Genomic DNA, 17,385 nt, shown 5'->3' on the forward strand with positions numbered 1-17,385 from the left:
GTGACGTCGCGACCTGTTTGATAGCACAGTATTTGTTTCCAGCCCCCAAGTTTCTGCAGCGCGCGCCGTTACTAAGCAACAGGCAGGGCTTCATTCACCACAGAGACAATAGACAAAACGGAGAGACTGAAAAAAGGGAAAAGCCTTTCAGGGTTGAAAAGGATGGTGAATAATACAATGCTCAGTCTAGTTGGTAAAAAGTTTTAGGAAGGATGGACAAAACATTTCTCAAAAGCATCATATGCTTGTTCATTTTTATTCTACCAAATATAAAATATTATATTATATTATATTGAAAACGTTTGTGTGTGTGTGTGTGTGTGTGTGTGTGTGTGTGTTTGGTCATGATTGTTAATGTTAATTTGTATATATATATATATATATATATATATATATATATATATATATATATATATATATATATATATATATATATATATATATATATATATTAAATTCTACCAAATATTATATTATATTATATTATATTATATTATATTATATTATATTATATTATATAGAAAACGTTTGTGTGTGTGTGTGTGTTTGGTCATGCTTGTTAATGTTAATTTTTACATATATTTTAAATTCTACCTTATATTATATTATATTATATTATATTATATTATATTATATTATATAGAAAACCCTTTTTTTTTGTGCTTATGCTTGTTGCATTGTATTTTTATATATTTTATATTCTATATGGCTGGGTACAATGGAGAGATTCCGAATTACGTCATCGCGAGAGGCGCATTACGTCACATCAAAGCAAATGAACATTAGAGAGCCAAGATCGGCGCTGCTCTCTGCGCGTCTCGTGCTAATCTTTTGTATTTAAGCGGCGAAACTGTCGTCGATTATATGCGTCGTTTTAACGCCGATGGGCTTTAGTGAAAGCAGACGGATTGGATTTAAACCCGTTTTGGCGATGACATACGTTTGGTGAGTAGCAAGTGCACAGCGATCCAGACGCCTCTGATAGAGTCTCATTGTCAATGCTTCGCAGTCTACTTTATTATTAAAATGCATGGTACATATTCTACAACTATATCATACAATAGTGCGCATTTGAATGATTATGTGATCATTAGTTGCAATCACAAAAGTATGATGAACATGAATCCTATTTTTATGCTATATGAGTTTTTATATATTCTGCTTGTTATTGCAAATATAATGTATATTTATCTAATTGCATGAATATGGGTGAGGATTTTATATGCATGTTTTTTGGGTAACTTTTTTATTTCCTATGCTGTGCTGTTTTCATTATATGTTCCCTTTGTCTGACAGTAGTCAGCTTTTAAATGCTCTTTACATTAAAAGGATGATGCAGTATTTGGTTTTCTGTACTTTAAGCGTACTTGTAATTCATTTTTTAAGTGCATCATCAACACTGTCTAATTTTATGCTCAAACCAAAGTTGGAAATGGGAAGGAAAGCAGCATTATCCATCTCTACAATAAGAGCATGAGAAAGACTTTCCTGTAATTTACTTGCAGTTGTTTACAGTCTGAATGGGCTATAAGACTGTAAGTCAGAGTGCTGTGCTGTTTCATGGTGGCACCATGAGAATCAGTGTAGTATCAGGCTTCTGAGTTATTGTCCTTGATTGGTGGAAAAGTAGTAACGGTTTCATTTTGGTGCACTTGAACAGTGGGAGTTCTCATGGAAGTCTTTTCATACCTTTATGTGTTTCATATAACCTAAAAAAATCAGTAATATCTACTGTATTGTTGACTGTGGTGTTGACCAGTGGTCCTTAACTGGTTTTGCTTCAGGACCCAGATTTTGACCCGTCCTGCCTTTTCTTTAAAAAAATCAAGGTTACAGTGAGGCACTTATTATATAAAGTGAATGGGGCCAATTTTTTGGAGGGTTTAAAGGCGGAAATGTGAATCTTATAATTTTATAAAAGCATTTACATAATTTTTTCTGTTAAAACGTATTTATTATTTCAGCTGCAAAATTGTTTAAATCCTTGTTTTTTTGTTATGCGGTCATAGTAGGGTTTTAGGATTAACTGCGTTAAGTTGTCATCAGTGTTGGGTAAGTTACTCAAAATAAGTAATCTGCTACAAATTACTAATGACTTCTCTAAAAAATGTAATCAGATTACTTATTACTTAATATAAAAGGTAATTACCTTACTAATTATTTGCTTACTTTCTTAAGTTACTTTCTAAATCACTTTGCCTTGAAAAGTTTTTGGTTTTCCGCTCAAATTGGAATTGTCAATATTTCCGCCTCCTTCATTGTCGCACACCCTTCAGTTGTCACAGTAACGCAAACAGAAGTACATATGAATTCATATTTCAAATGTATTATACATATTACTTTAGCGCACGTAATATACTTTAATTGAAAGTCAGTAACTGTAATCTGATAACAAGACTTTAAAATGTCATTCGTTACACTGCTTTTCTGACTTAAAAGTAATTAGATTACAGTAACTAATTACTTTGTAATCGGATACACCCAACACTGGTCGTCATGGCTATGAAGTTGTAAAATTGGATATAACTTTACACAGAAAATCTTAGTGAGTGATTTTATCACACTAAAATCATGTTTACACATATTGTTTATGTCTTGTGGCTATACTTCTGAAACAGTGAGTATTTTAATGTTCACAGATTGGCCCCATAACATTTGGGTATTTGCGTGACATTGTCCATGTCCCTTTTTTTATATATATTTATAAACACCAAGATTTTAGGTTAAATTTATGCATTATTTAAAATACAAATATTCCATGTAGTCTTTAAATGAATAATGTTAATAAAAATGGCATGCATAACTATTATAAAAGAATTAGAAAAGGGCTGTTTAGAATAAAGTATAGAATGCCACACCGCAGGAGTAGAACATGTCAATTTCCCAGTATTTCATGTCAAATTTTTAACACCATTTAAGTGTAATTCATCTCAGTATGTGTTAACTGTATGACAGCTTCATAAATCTTCCATTTCTACAGTTATGATCCCTACGGTGATGTCAGCTTCGCCTGGGATACAGCAATGCCATATCTCAAATAGATACATTATGTGGTTTTGGAAAAATGCAGCAGCATTAGCTATCAGTTACTCCCACATACAGTATGATGAGAGTAAGCCAGTGCTAATAACTTAGTGAACATAATCTGAACAGCTGCTCTATGTGGAACAGGACTTGTTCCTCCAGGTCAGATCTGTAAATATTATATGCCAAGCTCTATAGTTCAAGGGCGTTTATCAAAGGAACAGAATCCAAAAGCATTATGCTTCATTTTCTTCATTCAACCTGGCGTACTCAATAAATCACACAAAGAGAGTGACAAAAACAAAAGAGGACTCAAAATGCCTGGATGCCACTGACTGTCCAAAAGGATATTTATAGGCCTAGAGATCCCACAGCCACAATAAAAGGAGGAAGAGAGAGAGAGACAGTGTGGAGGAAAGACTCTGTGAAATATGGCATCTCTTTAGAAATGTCCCATTAGAGGGCTTGAATTACACTTCTCTAGCAACCCATTCTTCCGTAGTCTCATCATCTTGCCTAATAATTTTGTGTGTCTTTAAACTGCAAATAAGCCTCCAGTCCCTTTGTATACAGTGGGATCCAAAAGTCTGAAACCCTATTGAAATTCGACAATATTTTTTATTTAAACCTGGAAATAAACAGAAAGTTTTAGGATTTTGAATCATTTCAAACAAAGACAAATGTATGACGTAAAATGAAGAAGAAATATAAAGTTGTTTGCACAATTTCTAGGTCACTAATTAAATGTAAGCAAACTCTATTGTACAAAAGTTTCAACATGGTCTCATGACAACTCGGCGAAATCGTAAGATATTGTACGACTTACCGTATGAAAATGTGCACCTTTAATTCCAGCCTGATCTCATGAAATGTACCTGATAATGGCAACATTTTTGAAAACCAAATCTACGTGCTTTATTACACATTTGGCTGCATGTCCAGAGGGGGCGCCAAAAGCGAGTTAAATGATGTTGTAATTAGATGAGGCTTTTACGGTTATTATTAGATGAATGTTTTAATGAGTAAAATGTACCTCCCTAACCTAAAACTTTAACCTAAACCTAACCAATATTGTCATAAACGCATATGACAGGTAAACAAATTAGACATCCTTAACCTATGCCTAAATTTAGCTAAAAGTGTTTTAAAAGCAAACTCGATATGAAACGCACATTTACAGAAGCAATCACATAATTTAATTTAACTTCTATGGCACTTTCGCTTCACTTTTACTCCGAGTCCGAAGTCCAACACTCTTATCAGGTGAGCTACCGTGGAAGTTAAAGTGTGTAAAAGTATTGGTCTGCAATACAAGCATGTAAATGTATTGTTTTTCAAATGACGTATTTTGACGTAATAACATAGCAAGGTGTGAGTAATAGTGCAAAAAAATAAGTGTTTATCAAGTCATAATCAGATATATATACCAGTGATTTGTGTGAAAGTGAATAAAACGCACAATTGTTGTAGCGCCTCTAGTGTTATTTTCTCCAGGACAAAGCAGCATGTAGAACTCAGTTTGCAAAAATGTAGTTATATTAATGTTAATTCTATGAGACTGGGTTGTTTTATTCCCATATAGACCAACCAATTAGTAAACAGAATTTCAAATCGATACAGTACAGGCCAAAAAAAATTGGTAAGTGGTTAGACTTTATGGTTAGGTTTAGGTTTGGGGTTCAGCTTAGGACATATTTTAATAACACTGTTAATTTTTTTTCTCTATACGAGTAATAGTTGTATGTTTTTGTTTGAGCCAACGCATATGATTTCTTACGATTTTGCCATCTCGTACTATTATTACAACTTGTCATGAAACCGAGATGAAAAGGTTCCTTGCTTCCATCAAAGTACAAAAGATGCTCTTTGGAACATTCTCAAATCATGCTCGGCTAACATGGATCATCAAATTTCTCTACATTTTTCTTTTCAACTTTTCACTCAAATTGTTATATACTGTATAATTTGTAGTGAATTTTTTATTATTAAATCAAAAGAGAATGCAAAATAGAAGCATTTTTGTAACCTATTTGCCCTACTATTGGTCTTAGACCTTTGGACTCGACCGCATAGGGCCAGGCCTCCCAGACTGGGTGTCCCAGTGGAGGGTTAGGAGACGGTACAAACTTGCACCCGGAGCTAAGCGAGCCGTCTAAGCCCAACAAGAATGCGAGTCTCGCTCATTGGAAGTTAAAGATAGAGGCAACACATGCTGGATCCCGACTGGCTCTAATTTCAGTGGGTTGCCAAGAACTCTATGGGCTGCTTTTGTTGTGAAGTCGAAGGACCAGACGAAAAGCATTATTTAAAAAACTAGCAGACTTATTGTGGTCACTCATAAATACTGTATAAGCAAGAAGAGGACCATGGTGCTTTCTGAAGGGTATTTGGTTCGAGTTTTCATGTCTGTGTTTGTGCTTTAAGTTTTGTCATAGCTAAAGTTTTATTTCTTTTTAAAGCAATAGTTTATTTATGTCTTTTTCCTCCATTTAGTGTAAGATGATAGATGGAATGTTAAGACAGTGAACCAAAACACTAAATTACACTTAATTGCGCAATAGGAGTTTGTTTATTTTTGATGTGGGGTTAATTTAGTGCAGTGCATTCTGTGTATTTTACACATCTGCTGGTGAATTTGATAATGATGGTTAAGTGTTTTTTGTCCCTGTGTTGTTATAGTGAAAGTGTATTTTCACAACTGTTGTGAACTCTTGGATCTCTGTGTAATTGTACATTCCTTAAAATTAATTGAGCATTAAAAAGCTTTGTGGAGGAGTTTTAGACTGAGGGAGATTTAACTGTTGAGTTTAGTAGATCAATTTTATATTTCCTCTTACAGTTTAATTCAGGTGCTTTTTCAAAGTGTAGGAAAAACATAATCTTAAGGTTTCTTCAACGGTCATACTTCTTATAATTTTTTAATTTCTCGATATAAAAAAAAACATGTTCCAGTTTTGTACACTTACTACAGTCTTGTACACGTATTGTGGCGGTACAGTATTACAGTGATGGTATCAAATGGTAATATCATACCCATGGTTCTTTGATATATACCATTGTACTGAATGATTGCCACATTCATAAAAAAAGTATTTTATAGTACTCCACAAATTTCCAAAAAACCCCCATACCAATGGTTCATGTCCAAAATCATGGTAATACCATGGTATGTTTTGCTTCATTTTTGTACAGTCGAATTTCAAAACTAAAATCTGTTGGATCAAATTGCCATTATCTTAAATCTTAAATCTTAAAATATATTAAATATAAAATTTTTGCTCAGTATACTGTGTGTTTTTCATCAGCAGTTATTTAAAAATTCTACTAGACAAAACAGCTGAATACAGCTGAAGATGAGATTGGACATCACAGCAGTGCTCTTGTTATCTTATTTAAATGTTATTTTTTAATCATGGTCGCAAGTTCAGGGTCTTGTGTGCCCATAACTCAAAATGTAACAATGTGTGAATTGTAACAGAAAAGCTTTGTGGACGAAGAGAGGGAGTTATTTTCATAATTTAGTTGCTAAGAACAATATCAGCATATTCAAACCAGCAGAATGGAACAAACTTATTCAGTTTCCATATTTGAGAAATAAATTGTTTGGTATACTAATTTTAATAATATAGTAGAAAATACTAGACCAAAGTTATTAGAGGTTGACCGATTAATCTTTTTGGCTGATTAATCAGCACCGCTAGCTGCTATTAACCTTAAATAAATCGATTTGAAAAACTACAGAGTAATAGTTATTAGCTTTTCCACCACTTTTGTTATCAGTATCGGTAAAATCCAATTTTGGTCGACCTTTAAATTTTACACAGGTCAAATTTCGTTTTGTGTGTGTTTTACATTACTGCAACAAACATTTTAGATTCTTCATGTGCCAACGGTGGACTCGAAGTTCAAATAAACCAAAATGACTAATATGGAGTCAAACACAGTAAAGTCACAAGACATCCCACAAGACATCTTCAAGTGCAGACATTGACAATTAATGAAATGAAACCCAAAATGTATGCTAAATACTGGTCAATTGCTTCCGGTTGATGGGGAACGCCGGCGCGTGTGGCTGCCGCTCCTCTCACCGTTCATTTATTATTTCATTTGAATGTTAGCGTAGGTTTTGAAGTTTTCTGTCTTTGTTTTCTCATGCTTTTATGTAAAGCGCTTTGAGAAGCTACCTTTAAAGGCGCTATGTAAAAATAAAGTTTATTATTATTATTAAATTAATTACTCCTGGCTAAGAGATTACCATATTGGATAGTAAGCTGGGTTCGGGAAGTAGTTCTTCTTTTGACTTACCTTATAATACAACAATATAATTTTTCAAAATCCCTAAACCAAGACCAAAATTATCAGCTGAAAAGAGCTTTCACCCTACATCCACCAAACTCAGCACAGACCTTCAGACTGTTCTAACTTTGTTTGCGATTACCTATCTAGTTATCTTTTGCAATTAACAAAATAATAAACTATGTGCAAATCCAAGGGCAAATACTTTGAAAGCCATTTCGTCAATCAACAGCCCAGTTTGCCTTTTAAAGATGTGGTATGTCTGTCCCATTGTCTTTTTGTTTTCTGTGTATATGATGTTTTGCAGAATGATTAAAGAGTCCGGCCGCAGCAGCAGCACGATGGCAGACAGAAGACAACTGTTTGCTGAACTGCGTATGTATCGTGATATTTCACAGTATCATTCCATTCTCACTGTAATAGGATTTTAAGCATTTTATAACATGATTTAGTCATGCCAATAGTTCTCTAAACAGTCTCTGTAATGTAGGACGTAGTGTAAAGTACGTTCTATGGATTTGCAGCTGGGTAACCTAATCCACAGACTAAAGTGCTCTAAATTGTACTCACAGGTGCACTAGATTTGGACTCCATCCGATTGTCCACATACAGAACAGCATGCAAGCTAAGGTTTATACAGAAGAGGTGCAATTGTAAGTATACATGGGGTTATGAAACTTAATTTATGAAGCCCTGTTCACATTGACAGTGATTTTATCACTAGAGGTCACGTAGTTGCTGTATTATTGGTTGTAGAAGGCGTTATACTGCTGGATGCCATAAAGTTATTGGTGGGATGCACAACTGACCATATCTTTTAAAATCTGATCACAAATGGGATGTATTCAAGGTTATTCTATTTTGACAAAATCAGTTTGCTTGCCGTTAAAAATGAACAATAATTGCTCACAGTAACTAACTTCTTGCATTGCATCACTGCTTATTTGCATAAACTTTGTCGCAACCCTAACACTCGTAACCCTAAAGCTCTGGTCACACTAGACTTATGTTTGCAAAACACAATTGATAGGATTTGATGTCACGCTCGACGGCTTCTAGTTTTAATGTCTCATAAATAACATTGTATTCAAAACGTTAAAATATATAATTTACTTACTTTGCTGCAACAATACAAAACATGCAGCTTTGATATACTCTATATATTCTTTTGCATGAAACAAGTGGTCAGTGTGTGAAGTTTTGATTGTCTGTTGGTCACACGTCTTCTCGTCATACGAATTCACAGGTCATAGTTCACCAAACTTGAAATTTCTTCACATAAGCTTGCGTATCTGATCTCTGATGGAAGTGAATGGAACTCGTAGTTTAGTGTCACTGCGGCTTAACCTTAACGTGCTAACATAGCGGTCACTGTTGCTCATGTTGCCCGAAATCAACAACATTTATTGACAGTGAATGACTAGTGAATGAAAGTGTTTTTATGGTGTGTTTAAGTCCTCCTGGGAAGTTCGTCCTTACGAGGTCGGAAATCATTAATACGATGTGATGTGCATTCAAGTGATTTTAATCGGAAAGAACGAAACTGTTTAGCTATTTCATATTTCTTTCTTTTTCACTTGCTAGCAAAGACAGTAAGCTTTTTTTAAGCACCAATGCAACAATATAAAGAGCAAAGCCATGCATTAGGTGTGTCTTATTAATACAATATAATATAATAATATAATGATGGGAATCGTAGTTTTGTTGCAAACGCTTGTCGCTGCATTAACCAGCTAAATGAGTCTCATTTTTTGGTGAGTTTTATCGATATTTTTCATTAACAGTACAAAAAATGCATACAAACTGAACTGCACAGTCAAAATACTCAAGGAAAACTGAATTATTACCAATAACAATTTGCTTCCACCATGATTCTAAAATTGACACGCCCCCAACTTGTCTCGGGGCTCGAAGAAAATTTCCCACACGTAATTATGACTTTGTGGTGGCGATCATGTGCATTCAACTCGTAAATATGATCATTCCGAGATAACTTAAATGCACCATTATACCACGCAAATACAATGGAAAATTTCTGCTTCACAACATCGTCCTGTGACGTTGAAGACCTTGAAATGGAAACAACTCCTTATCTCGTACTTATGAAGACAATACAGCACACAACATAAGATTAAACAGCAATAGCAATGTATAGCAGGAGCAAGAAACAATATTAAATGAATGTATATTTGCTCTCTTGAAGCCACACACACGTTGCTTTTAAAAACTCAAAACCTTAGATTCTTCTAAAATACAGCTGCTTTAGTGATTTTAAATGTGCCAGTTGTAGAATTTGTAGCTACCAGGGCTGATTTTTTTTGTTTTGTTTTGTTTTTCTTTTCACAGTGCATCTGCTAGATATCTGGAATGTTATCGAGGTGTTTCGGGAAAACAGACTCAACACCATGGACGTCAACACAGAGTTCTCAGTGTCGCACCTACAAGCAATATTGTCTACCATCTTTTACCAGCTGAACAAGCGTCTGCCCTCAACCCATCAGATCAATGTAGACCAGTCCATCTCGTTCCTCCTCAACTTCCTGTTTGCGGCTTATGACCCGTAAGAACACCTGCAGAGTTTGAAATAGTTTTCCCAAAATGAAAATTCTGTGGTCATTTAGTTTGGTCTTATTTTGTTCTTAAACCGTATGACTTTCTGTCTTACATAGAACACAAAAAAAGAAGATGTTCACACTGTCCAATAAAGACAAAAAAGCATTATAAACATATAAAAAATGCACTCCATAAGACTCCTGCTCTGTATTCCCCTCTGCCACATCTCTCAAATCTCATTCACGTGTGCACATAGTTTAATGCCAATGATGACGAATGGCATTCGTTCTTGCTTGTCTTGTAACCCAATGTTAATGTGTGTTTAATAATGCATTTTTTACTTTTGGGTGAAATGTTCCTGTAAATCTTTCTGAAGGTGACTAAATCAAATAAAAAAATGTGACATTCTCTTTAAGAGTTTATTAAAAAGTTTTCCCAAAAAGTACCTTGTTTGATTTGCCTTCCAGCCATAAAATCTTTTTTTTTTTTTTTCATAAAAATTTGAAATCCCAGGGCCTGGGTAGCTCAGCAAGTAAAGACGCTGACTGCCACACCTGGAGTCACAAGTTCGAATCCAGGCGTGCTGAGTGACTCCAGTCAGGCTTCCTAAGCAACCAATTGGCCCGGTTGCTAGGGTGGGTAGAGTCACGTTGGGTTAACCTTCTCATGGTCGCTATAATGTGGTTCTCGCTCTCGGTGGGGCGTGTGGTGAGTTGTGCGTGGATGCTGCAGAGAATAGCGTGAGCCTCCACATGCGCTAGGTCTCCGCGGTAACATGCTCAACGTGCCACGTGATAAGATGCACGGATTGACGGTGTCAGACGCGGAGGCAACTGAGATTCATCTTCCACCACCCGGATTGAGGCGAGTCACTACGCCACCTCGAGGACCTAGAGCGCATTGGGAATTGGGCATACCAAATTGGGGAGAAAAGGAAAAAAAAAAAAAAAAAAAAAAGGTTTGAAATCCCAAACTGCGCTTTACTTCCTGTATGTGGCAACATGCATTTCATCTTCAAATGATTGAACTGACTTGAATTGCTTCACACACCACTTGCTTTGCCACATGTAACTGAGCAGGCTGTATGGATCTATCTAAATGTGTTAGTTGACTGTTGTTTCTTTTTTTAGGGAAGGTGTTGGAAAAATGTCCATTTTTGTAGTGAAGATGGCCCTGGCTACACTTTGTGGAGGGAAGATTTTGGATAAACTTCGATGTAAGCTTCACTTTGAACTTATGTGTGTTTACTGGTTTGATACTGATTAATGGACTCTTAAATGAATGGGCTCGATTAATAATTTTATCATCATTTTAAAGGTCAGAGCAGCTGCCATGACTTGAAAGTCACATCTAACCATGAGGCATATTTGCTATATCATGTCTTGTCTATGTAATTGGAGCTCCAGTTAAACGTTTTTGCTTCATTTCAGGTTAAGCATTCCTAATAAGGAAACTTTGAACTATATTCTGATGTGTAGATGAAGCACTAAAAGTGTGTAGACATTGAATAATGTGTAAATAAAGGGGAAGTCTTCTCATATCTTAAGCTGCAGTGAAATCCACATTTTTCTAGATGAAAATGATGAAATGCAGAAAGACATGCATTGCTTCTGTTTAAAAACAAAATTGCTGATGCCAATCTTGTTTTCTTCAAGATGTTTTTTCGCAGATATCAGATGCGAATGGAGTGATGATATACTCACAGTTTGACCAGTTCCTGAGGGAGGTGCTGAAACTACCCATGACTGTGTTTGAGGGACCGTCTTTTGGGTACACTGAGCAGTCCACAAGATCCTGCTTTCCACAAGAGGTTTGTCAGCAGCTTGAAATTGTACTGTTAAAAACACACTATTTTATTTAATTTATTTTAATAGGGGGGTTGTTGTTTTTTGTGTGTGATTGTTTTTTTGAAGAACAAAAAAATAAAATAAAATAGAGTGGATCACTTTATATACCAATATAAAGTAAAAATTAAATGGTTATACACAATATACAGTGGTGGCCAAAAATATTGACACCCTTGGTAAATATGAGCAAAGAAGGCTGTGAAATCTTTCATTCAAAAACATTTAATTGAAGTAAAACAATTGAAACTTGGGAAATATATCATTATTAAATAAATATTTTTCTCCAAAATGCATTGGCCATAATTATCAGCACCCTTTTATTCAATACTTTTTGCAACCTCCCTTTGCCAAGATAACAGCTCTGAGTCTTCTCTTATAATGTCGAATGAGGTTGGAGAACACCTGGCAAGGGATCTGAGAGCATTCCTCCGTACGGAATCTCTCCAGATCCTTCAAATTCAGAGGTCCATGTTGGTGGACTCTCCTCTTCAGTTCACCCCACAAATTTTCTATGGGGTTCAGGTCAGGGGACTGGGATGGCCATGGCAGAACCTTGATTTTGTGGTTAGTGAACCATTTTTGTGTTGATTTTGATGTTTGTTTTGGATAATTTTCCTGCTGGAAGATCCAACCAGGGCCCATTGTAAGCTTTCTGGCAGAGGCAGACAGGTTTTGATTTTTTATCTGTTGATATTTGATAGAGTCCATGATGCCATGTATCCGAACAAGATGTCTAGGAACTCTGGCAGAAAAACAGCCCCAAAACATTAAAGATCCATCACCACATTTAACCGTGGGCATTGGGTACTTCTTCATCTCTGTGTGCGCAAAACCCATCTCTGGTGTTTGCTGCCAAAAAACTCTTTTTTTTGTTTCATCTGACCATAGAATCTGGTCCCATTTGAAGTTCCAGTAGTGTCTGGCAAACTGAAGACGCTTGAGTTTGTTATTCGATGAGAGCGGAGGCTTTTTTCTTGAAACCCTCCCAAACAACTTGTGGTGATGTAGGTCATATCTGACATTTTTTGAGACTTTCTGACCCCAAGATCCAACTAATTTCTGCAATTCTCCAGGTGTGATCCTTGGAGATTCTTTGGCCACTTGAACCATCCTCCTCACTGTGCGTGGAGGCAATATAGACACATGTCCTTTTCCCGGCCGATTCTTAAGATCTCCAGTTGATTGTAACTTGTTAATTATTGCCCTGATGGTGGAAATGGCATTTTCAATGCTTTTCCTATTTTCTTATAGCCAGTTCCCATTTTGAAAGCTCAACAACCTTTTGCAGCACATCAGAACTATATTCTTTAGTCTAACCCAATGTGATTGATGATTAAGTGAATTTGGCCTGTGTGTTTGGCTCATATTTATACCCCTGTGAAACAGGAAGGCATGGCTGAACAATTTCATGTTCCTAGTCACCCATGTGTACTACAAAAAATTTAAAATATGAATGGGAATATACTTCAGATATATTTTACTCATAAGAATTTCTAGGGGTGCCAATAATTGTGGCCAACATGATTTGGAGAAAAATATGTATTTAATAATGAGATATTTCTCCTCTTTCAGTTGTTTTACTTCAATTAAAGGTTAGATTTTTGTGAATGAAAGATCAAAGGATAAACAATGCAGATTTTTTTTCACAGCCTTCTTTGCTCATATTTACCAAGGGTGCCAAAATTTTGGCCACCACTGTACAGAATACAGTATTCAAAATACAAAGTGTTAAGCAGTGGAGGGAAAAAAAAATAAGAGAAAATGCTATTTAAAAATAAAAACGCTCCTCCAAACAATCCAGAAAAAGTCCTCATTCACATCTGGTTTTGTTTGTCAGATTTGTTTGTGAAAAAGTGTGGCTTCTTTATCCTGTCCCATTGAATGTGAACAATATCACCTTTTGGTATTTTGACTCAATTAATATAATTCCATTATTCCTTAATTCAAATTATGCATTGTTTTGTTATCAATTTATTTTTTGGTGCTATGGGCCCTTTGCACAGACTGTTATGATGCGTTTCTGCCTTATTTAGCAGTATAAATTCAGCAAACATTTTTAGATTTTCATTTTTTTCTTTAGTGTAAATTTATAACATTATACTTTGTATTATATTCCACTGACATTAAATAATAATAATACAAAACTTACGGTGTGTCTCAGTAAGCTCCCTATATCATGAATCAGTATATCCTGAACATGAACTCGGACACTGGCATGGGTGTTAATCTACTAAAAAGAATTGGGACACTTTTGACTCAATCACCTGTGACATGATAACGAGCATCTTTTTTTAAAGAGAAAATAAGTTAATAGTTTTACACTTGTGCTCATCTTCGAACGACTTGAAAAGACTACAGAAGGGAACATAGTGAGCAACGATGCTCCCCTGGTTTTTACGGCACATTCTGGGAATTGTTGGGGAGTGAACGTTTTACTGCACTGAAATGATTTTGCGATTGTGACAGTCTTAGAAATGGCCGACTCACTGATCAGTGCCCTATCTACTGAATTAGGGAGCTGATTGAGACACACCTATAGTCACCACTGCTGCAATGGTGTTTCAAAAACGGCTGCTGAGCTCGAAACTAACATTTTTCTCTCTTCTGACTGTTGTAATCCATCTCTTTCTATGGTTTTTCCTCTTATGGAAAGTTGCTGAAAGGTAATAGTGGATTTGAGCTTTTGCTGTTGGAGCAAATGGGAACATAAACCTAATATTTAATGTAGTCTCAGATTCACCACTACAAAAGTTTAACCTGCTATAGTTTACTTCCGCGTTCCAAACCGAGAAATCTGAAAAGGGTCCATAGTTTTGTACTTTATTATTAGATTTAATGTTATAGATTTTTTTATTTTTTTTAAAGTGTCTCTTGTACATATGTGCCATATTCTTGACTAATTTGTTTCCTAACTGCTGGCCTTTCACAGAAAAAGGTCTCGCTCAACGTGTTTCTTGACACATTCATGTCAGATCCTCCTCCACAGTGTCTGGTTTGGTTACCGCTGATGCATCGTCTGGCAAATGTTGAGAACGGTGTGTTTTGAACACGTCTATTTCATTTTTGTTACAAATATATGGCTTTTCTATATGTTAGCTGAAAGTTAGGTCGTACTTCTATCAATCACAACATTAATGAACGACATTGTGACAGTATATTGTGGTATTCCTCTCCTCTTCAGTCTTCCATCCTGTGGAGTGCTCATACTGTCACAACCAAAGCATGATGGGATTTCGTTACCGTTGCCAACAATGTGATAATTACCAACTCTGCCAAGAGTGTTTCTGGAGGGGCCATGCCTCTGGCAGCCATAGCAACCAGCACCAGATGAAGGAGTACATGTCATGGGTAGGTGAACGGCTATGTGGAAACATGACTGTGAGTAAGTGTCTGTGACGGCACGACTTGTGTCATCCATACAGTCTTTGGCCTTTATCAATGTATGTCAAATACATGTATTATACTGTCAAATCACTTTATGCCTTTATCCTAAATGTCATGACCCCAGTCCTAACTTTCGACATTAAAGCTATTTATGGTTCGTTGACAAAGGTGATATACAACCCCAATTCAGAAAAAGTTGGGACAGTATGAAAAATGCTAATAAAAACAAAAAGGAGTGATTTGTAAATCATATTCAGCCTTTGCTATATTGAAAGCACTACAACTAAACATTATATGATGTTTTACCTTGAATTTCATTGTTTTGTTTTTTTAATGTACAGTAATTTCAAATCAGATGATTGCAACATGCTCCAAAAAAGTTGAGACAGGGGCAAGTTTAATAACAATTTTAATTTAAGTCTAATAACAATTTGACGAGTTAAAAAATAACAAGGCGATGTGAAACAGGAGATGTTAAACAGCTGAGGCAATTGTGTCATAGTACTGTATAAGGAGCCTCCAAAAACAGCCTAGTCCTTCAAGAGCAAGGATCATTCAAGACTTGTCAATTTGCTAACAGCAAATAACCCAGCACTTTGAAAACAATGTTCCCCAAAGACAAATTAAAAGGATTTTGGGGATTTCACCCTCTACAGTGCACAATATAGTTAAAAGATTCAAGGAATCTGGTCCGATGAGTCCACATTTCAAATAGTTTTTGAAAAACACAGCCGTCATGTTATGAGGGCCAAAGAGGAAAAGGGTCATGCAAGATGTTATTAGCATCAGGTCCAAAAGCCAGTGTCTGTATGGGCCAGGGGTGTGTCAGTGCCCATGGCACAGGTAACTCGCACATCTGTGAGGGCACCATTAATGCAGAAAGATATGTACAAATTTTGGAGCAGCATATACTGCCATCTAGCACCATCTTTGCGGGGACATCCCGGAATTTTCAGCAGGACAATCTAGCACCCGAATAAGCAGAGAGTGCGGGTGCTAGATTGGCCTGCCTGCAGTCCTGACCATGTCCAAATGAGAATGTGTGGCACATTATGAAGCGCACAATACATCAACAAAGACCCTGTACAATTGTGCAGCTGAAGACCTGCATAATGGATGAATGGGGGAAAATTCCACTTTCTTAACAAACTTGTGTCCTCAGTGCCCAAATGCTTAATAAGTGTTATTAGAACAAATGGTGATGTTTCACAGTGGTAAACACTCGACTGTCTCAACGTTTTTGGAGTGTTGCAATCATCTGATTTGAAATTACTGTTCATTTTCAAACAAACAATTAAATTCACAAGGTAAAACATCATATAATGTTTAGTTGTGGTGCTTTCAATATAGCAAAGGGTGAATATAAATGACAAATCACTCCTTTTTGTTTTTATTAGCATTTTTCATACTGTCCCAACTTTTTCAGAATTGGGGTTGTAAGTTTTAGGTGATATAAATGTAGTTTCCAACACATGTTTCAAGTTTCAGTGTAATCTTTGTGTCCTTGCTTTAAATTTAAATCTTTGTTTAAATTTTTTTTTATAGCATTTTATTTTTACACAAATTTTTACTTTAAAAATGTCAAATAGTGTAACCATCCAGTAAAAGTTATTAAAATACTTTCTTTGCACCTTGAATACATGAGAGTACACAACTTAATCATTCATTTCAAAAACGTTTTCAGACATATTTTAAAAGGTAAGGCAAAAAGGTTAAAAATATGTTTTGATTTTTGAGTTGTAAATATCAAGATGTTTTCTCAGGTTTTCTCCATTTGACCTGAACAAATTGTGCCCTTTCATGTAAATGTTAAAATATCTTCTATTATTTTAAATACACTCAGTCATGAGGGTCTAAAGGGGTCTTCTCTGTTTTACGTTTTTGTTTGTCACATGACAAAAAATTGACTAGCTACATGTTGGTTACACCACCTGATTTTGTGGGACAAAAATGTAAAATAAATTTTGCATCACAACATTGACACTTATGTTGATTTCTAAGCAGCCATATGCTACAGTTTTGTTGCATTCTTTTTTTATATAATGTATATACGGTATATACAGTATACACATATGTATGTGTGTATGTATGTGTAAATATATAATATATATATATATATATATATATATATATATATGTATATATGTGTGTGTGTGCAGTGCAGTAACGGATTACGTAATCAGATTACAAAAATCAAGTACTTGTAATTAGATTAAATTACATTTTAAAATACTCATAATCAGATTACAGTTACTATTTTATGGATTACTGGATTAAATAT

The 17,385-nt window shown here is 35.5% G+C and overlaps 1 protein-coding gene across 5 annotated transcripts in view; it reads left to right on the top strand.

The window, feature by feature from the left end:
* The first annotated feature begins 5,271 nt into the window (after positions 1-5,271).
* Positions 5,272-17,385, top strand: part of LOC127431495 (dystrobrevin alpha-like) — a 38,077-nt gene continuing 25,963 nt past the window's right edge. For all 5 annotated transcript variants that reach the window (XM_051681929.1, XM_051681930.1, XM_051681931.1 and 2 more), the window contains exons 1-8: positions 5,272-5,407; positions 7,628-7,695; positions 7,893-7,973; positions 9,667-9,880; positions 11,004-11,089; positions 11,529-11,683; positions 14,650-14,755; positions 14,902-15,068. In XM_051681929.1, coding sequence (XP_051537889.1) covers positions 5,391-5,407; positions 7,628-7,695; positions 7,893-7,973; positions 9,667-9,880; positions 11,004-11,089; positions 11,529-11,683; positions 14,650-14,755; positions 14,902-15,068 — 894 coding nt within the window. In that variant the 5' untranslated portion in view covers positions 5,272-5,390. The remainder of the gene's footprint in view (positions 5,408-7,627; positions 7,696-7,892; positions 7,974-9,666; positions 9,881-11,003; positions 11,090-11,528; positions 11,684-14,649; positions 14,756-14,901; positions 15,069-17,385) is intronic.

This window comes from Myxocyprinus asiaticus, chromosome 41 (assembly GCF_019703515.2).
Source record: "Myxocyprinus asiaticus isolate MX2 ecotype Aquarium Trade chromosome 41, UBuf_Myxa_2, whole genome shotgun sequence".
NCBI lineage: Eukaryota > Metazoa > Chordata > Actinopteri > Cypriniformes > Catostomidae > Myxocyprinus > Myxocyprinus asiaticus.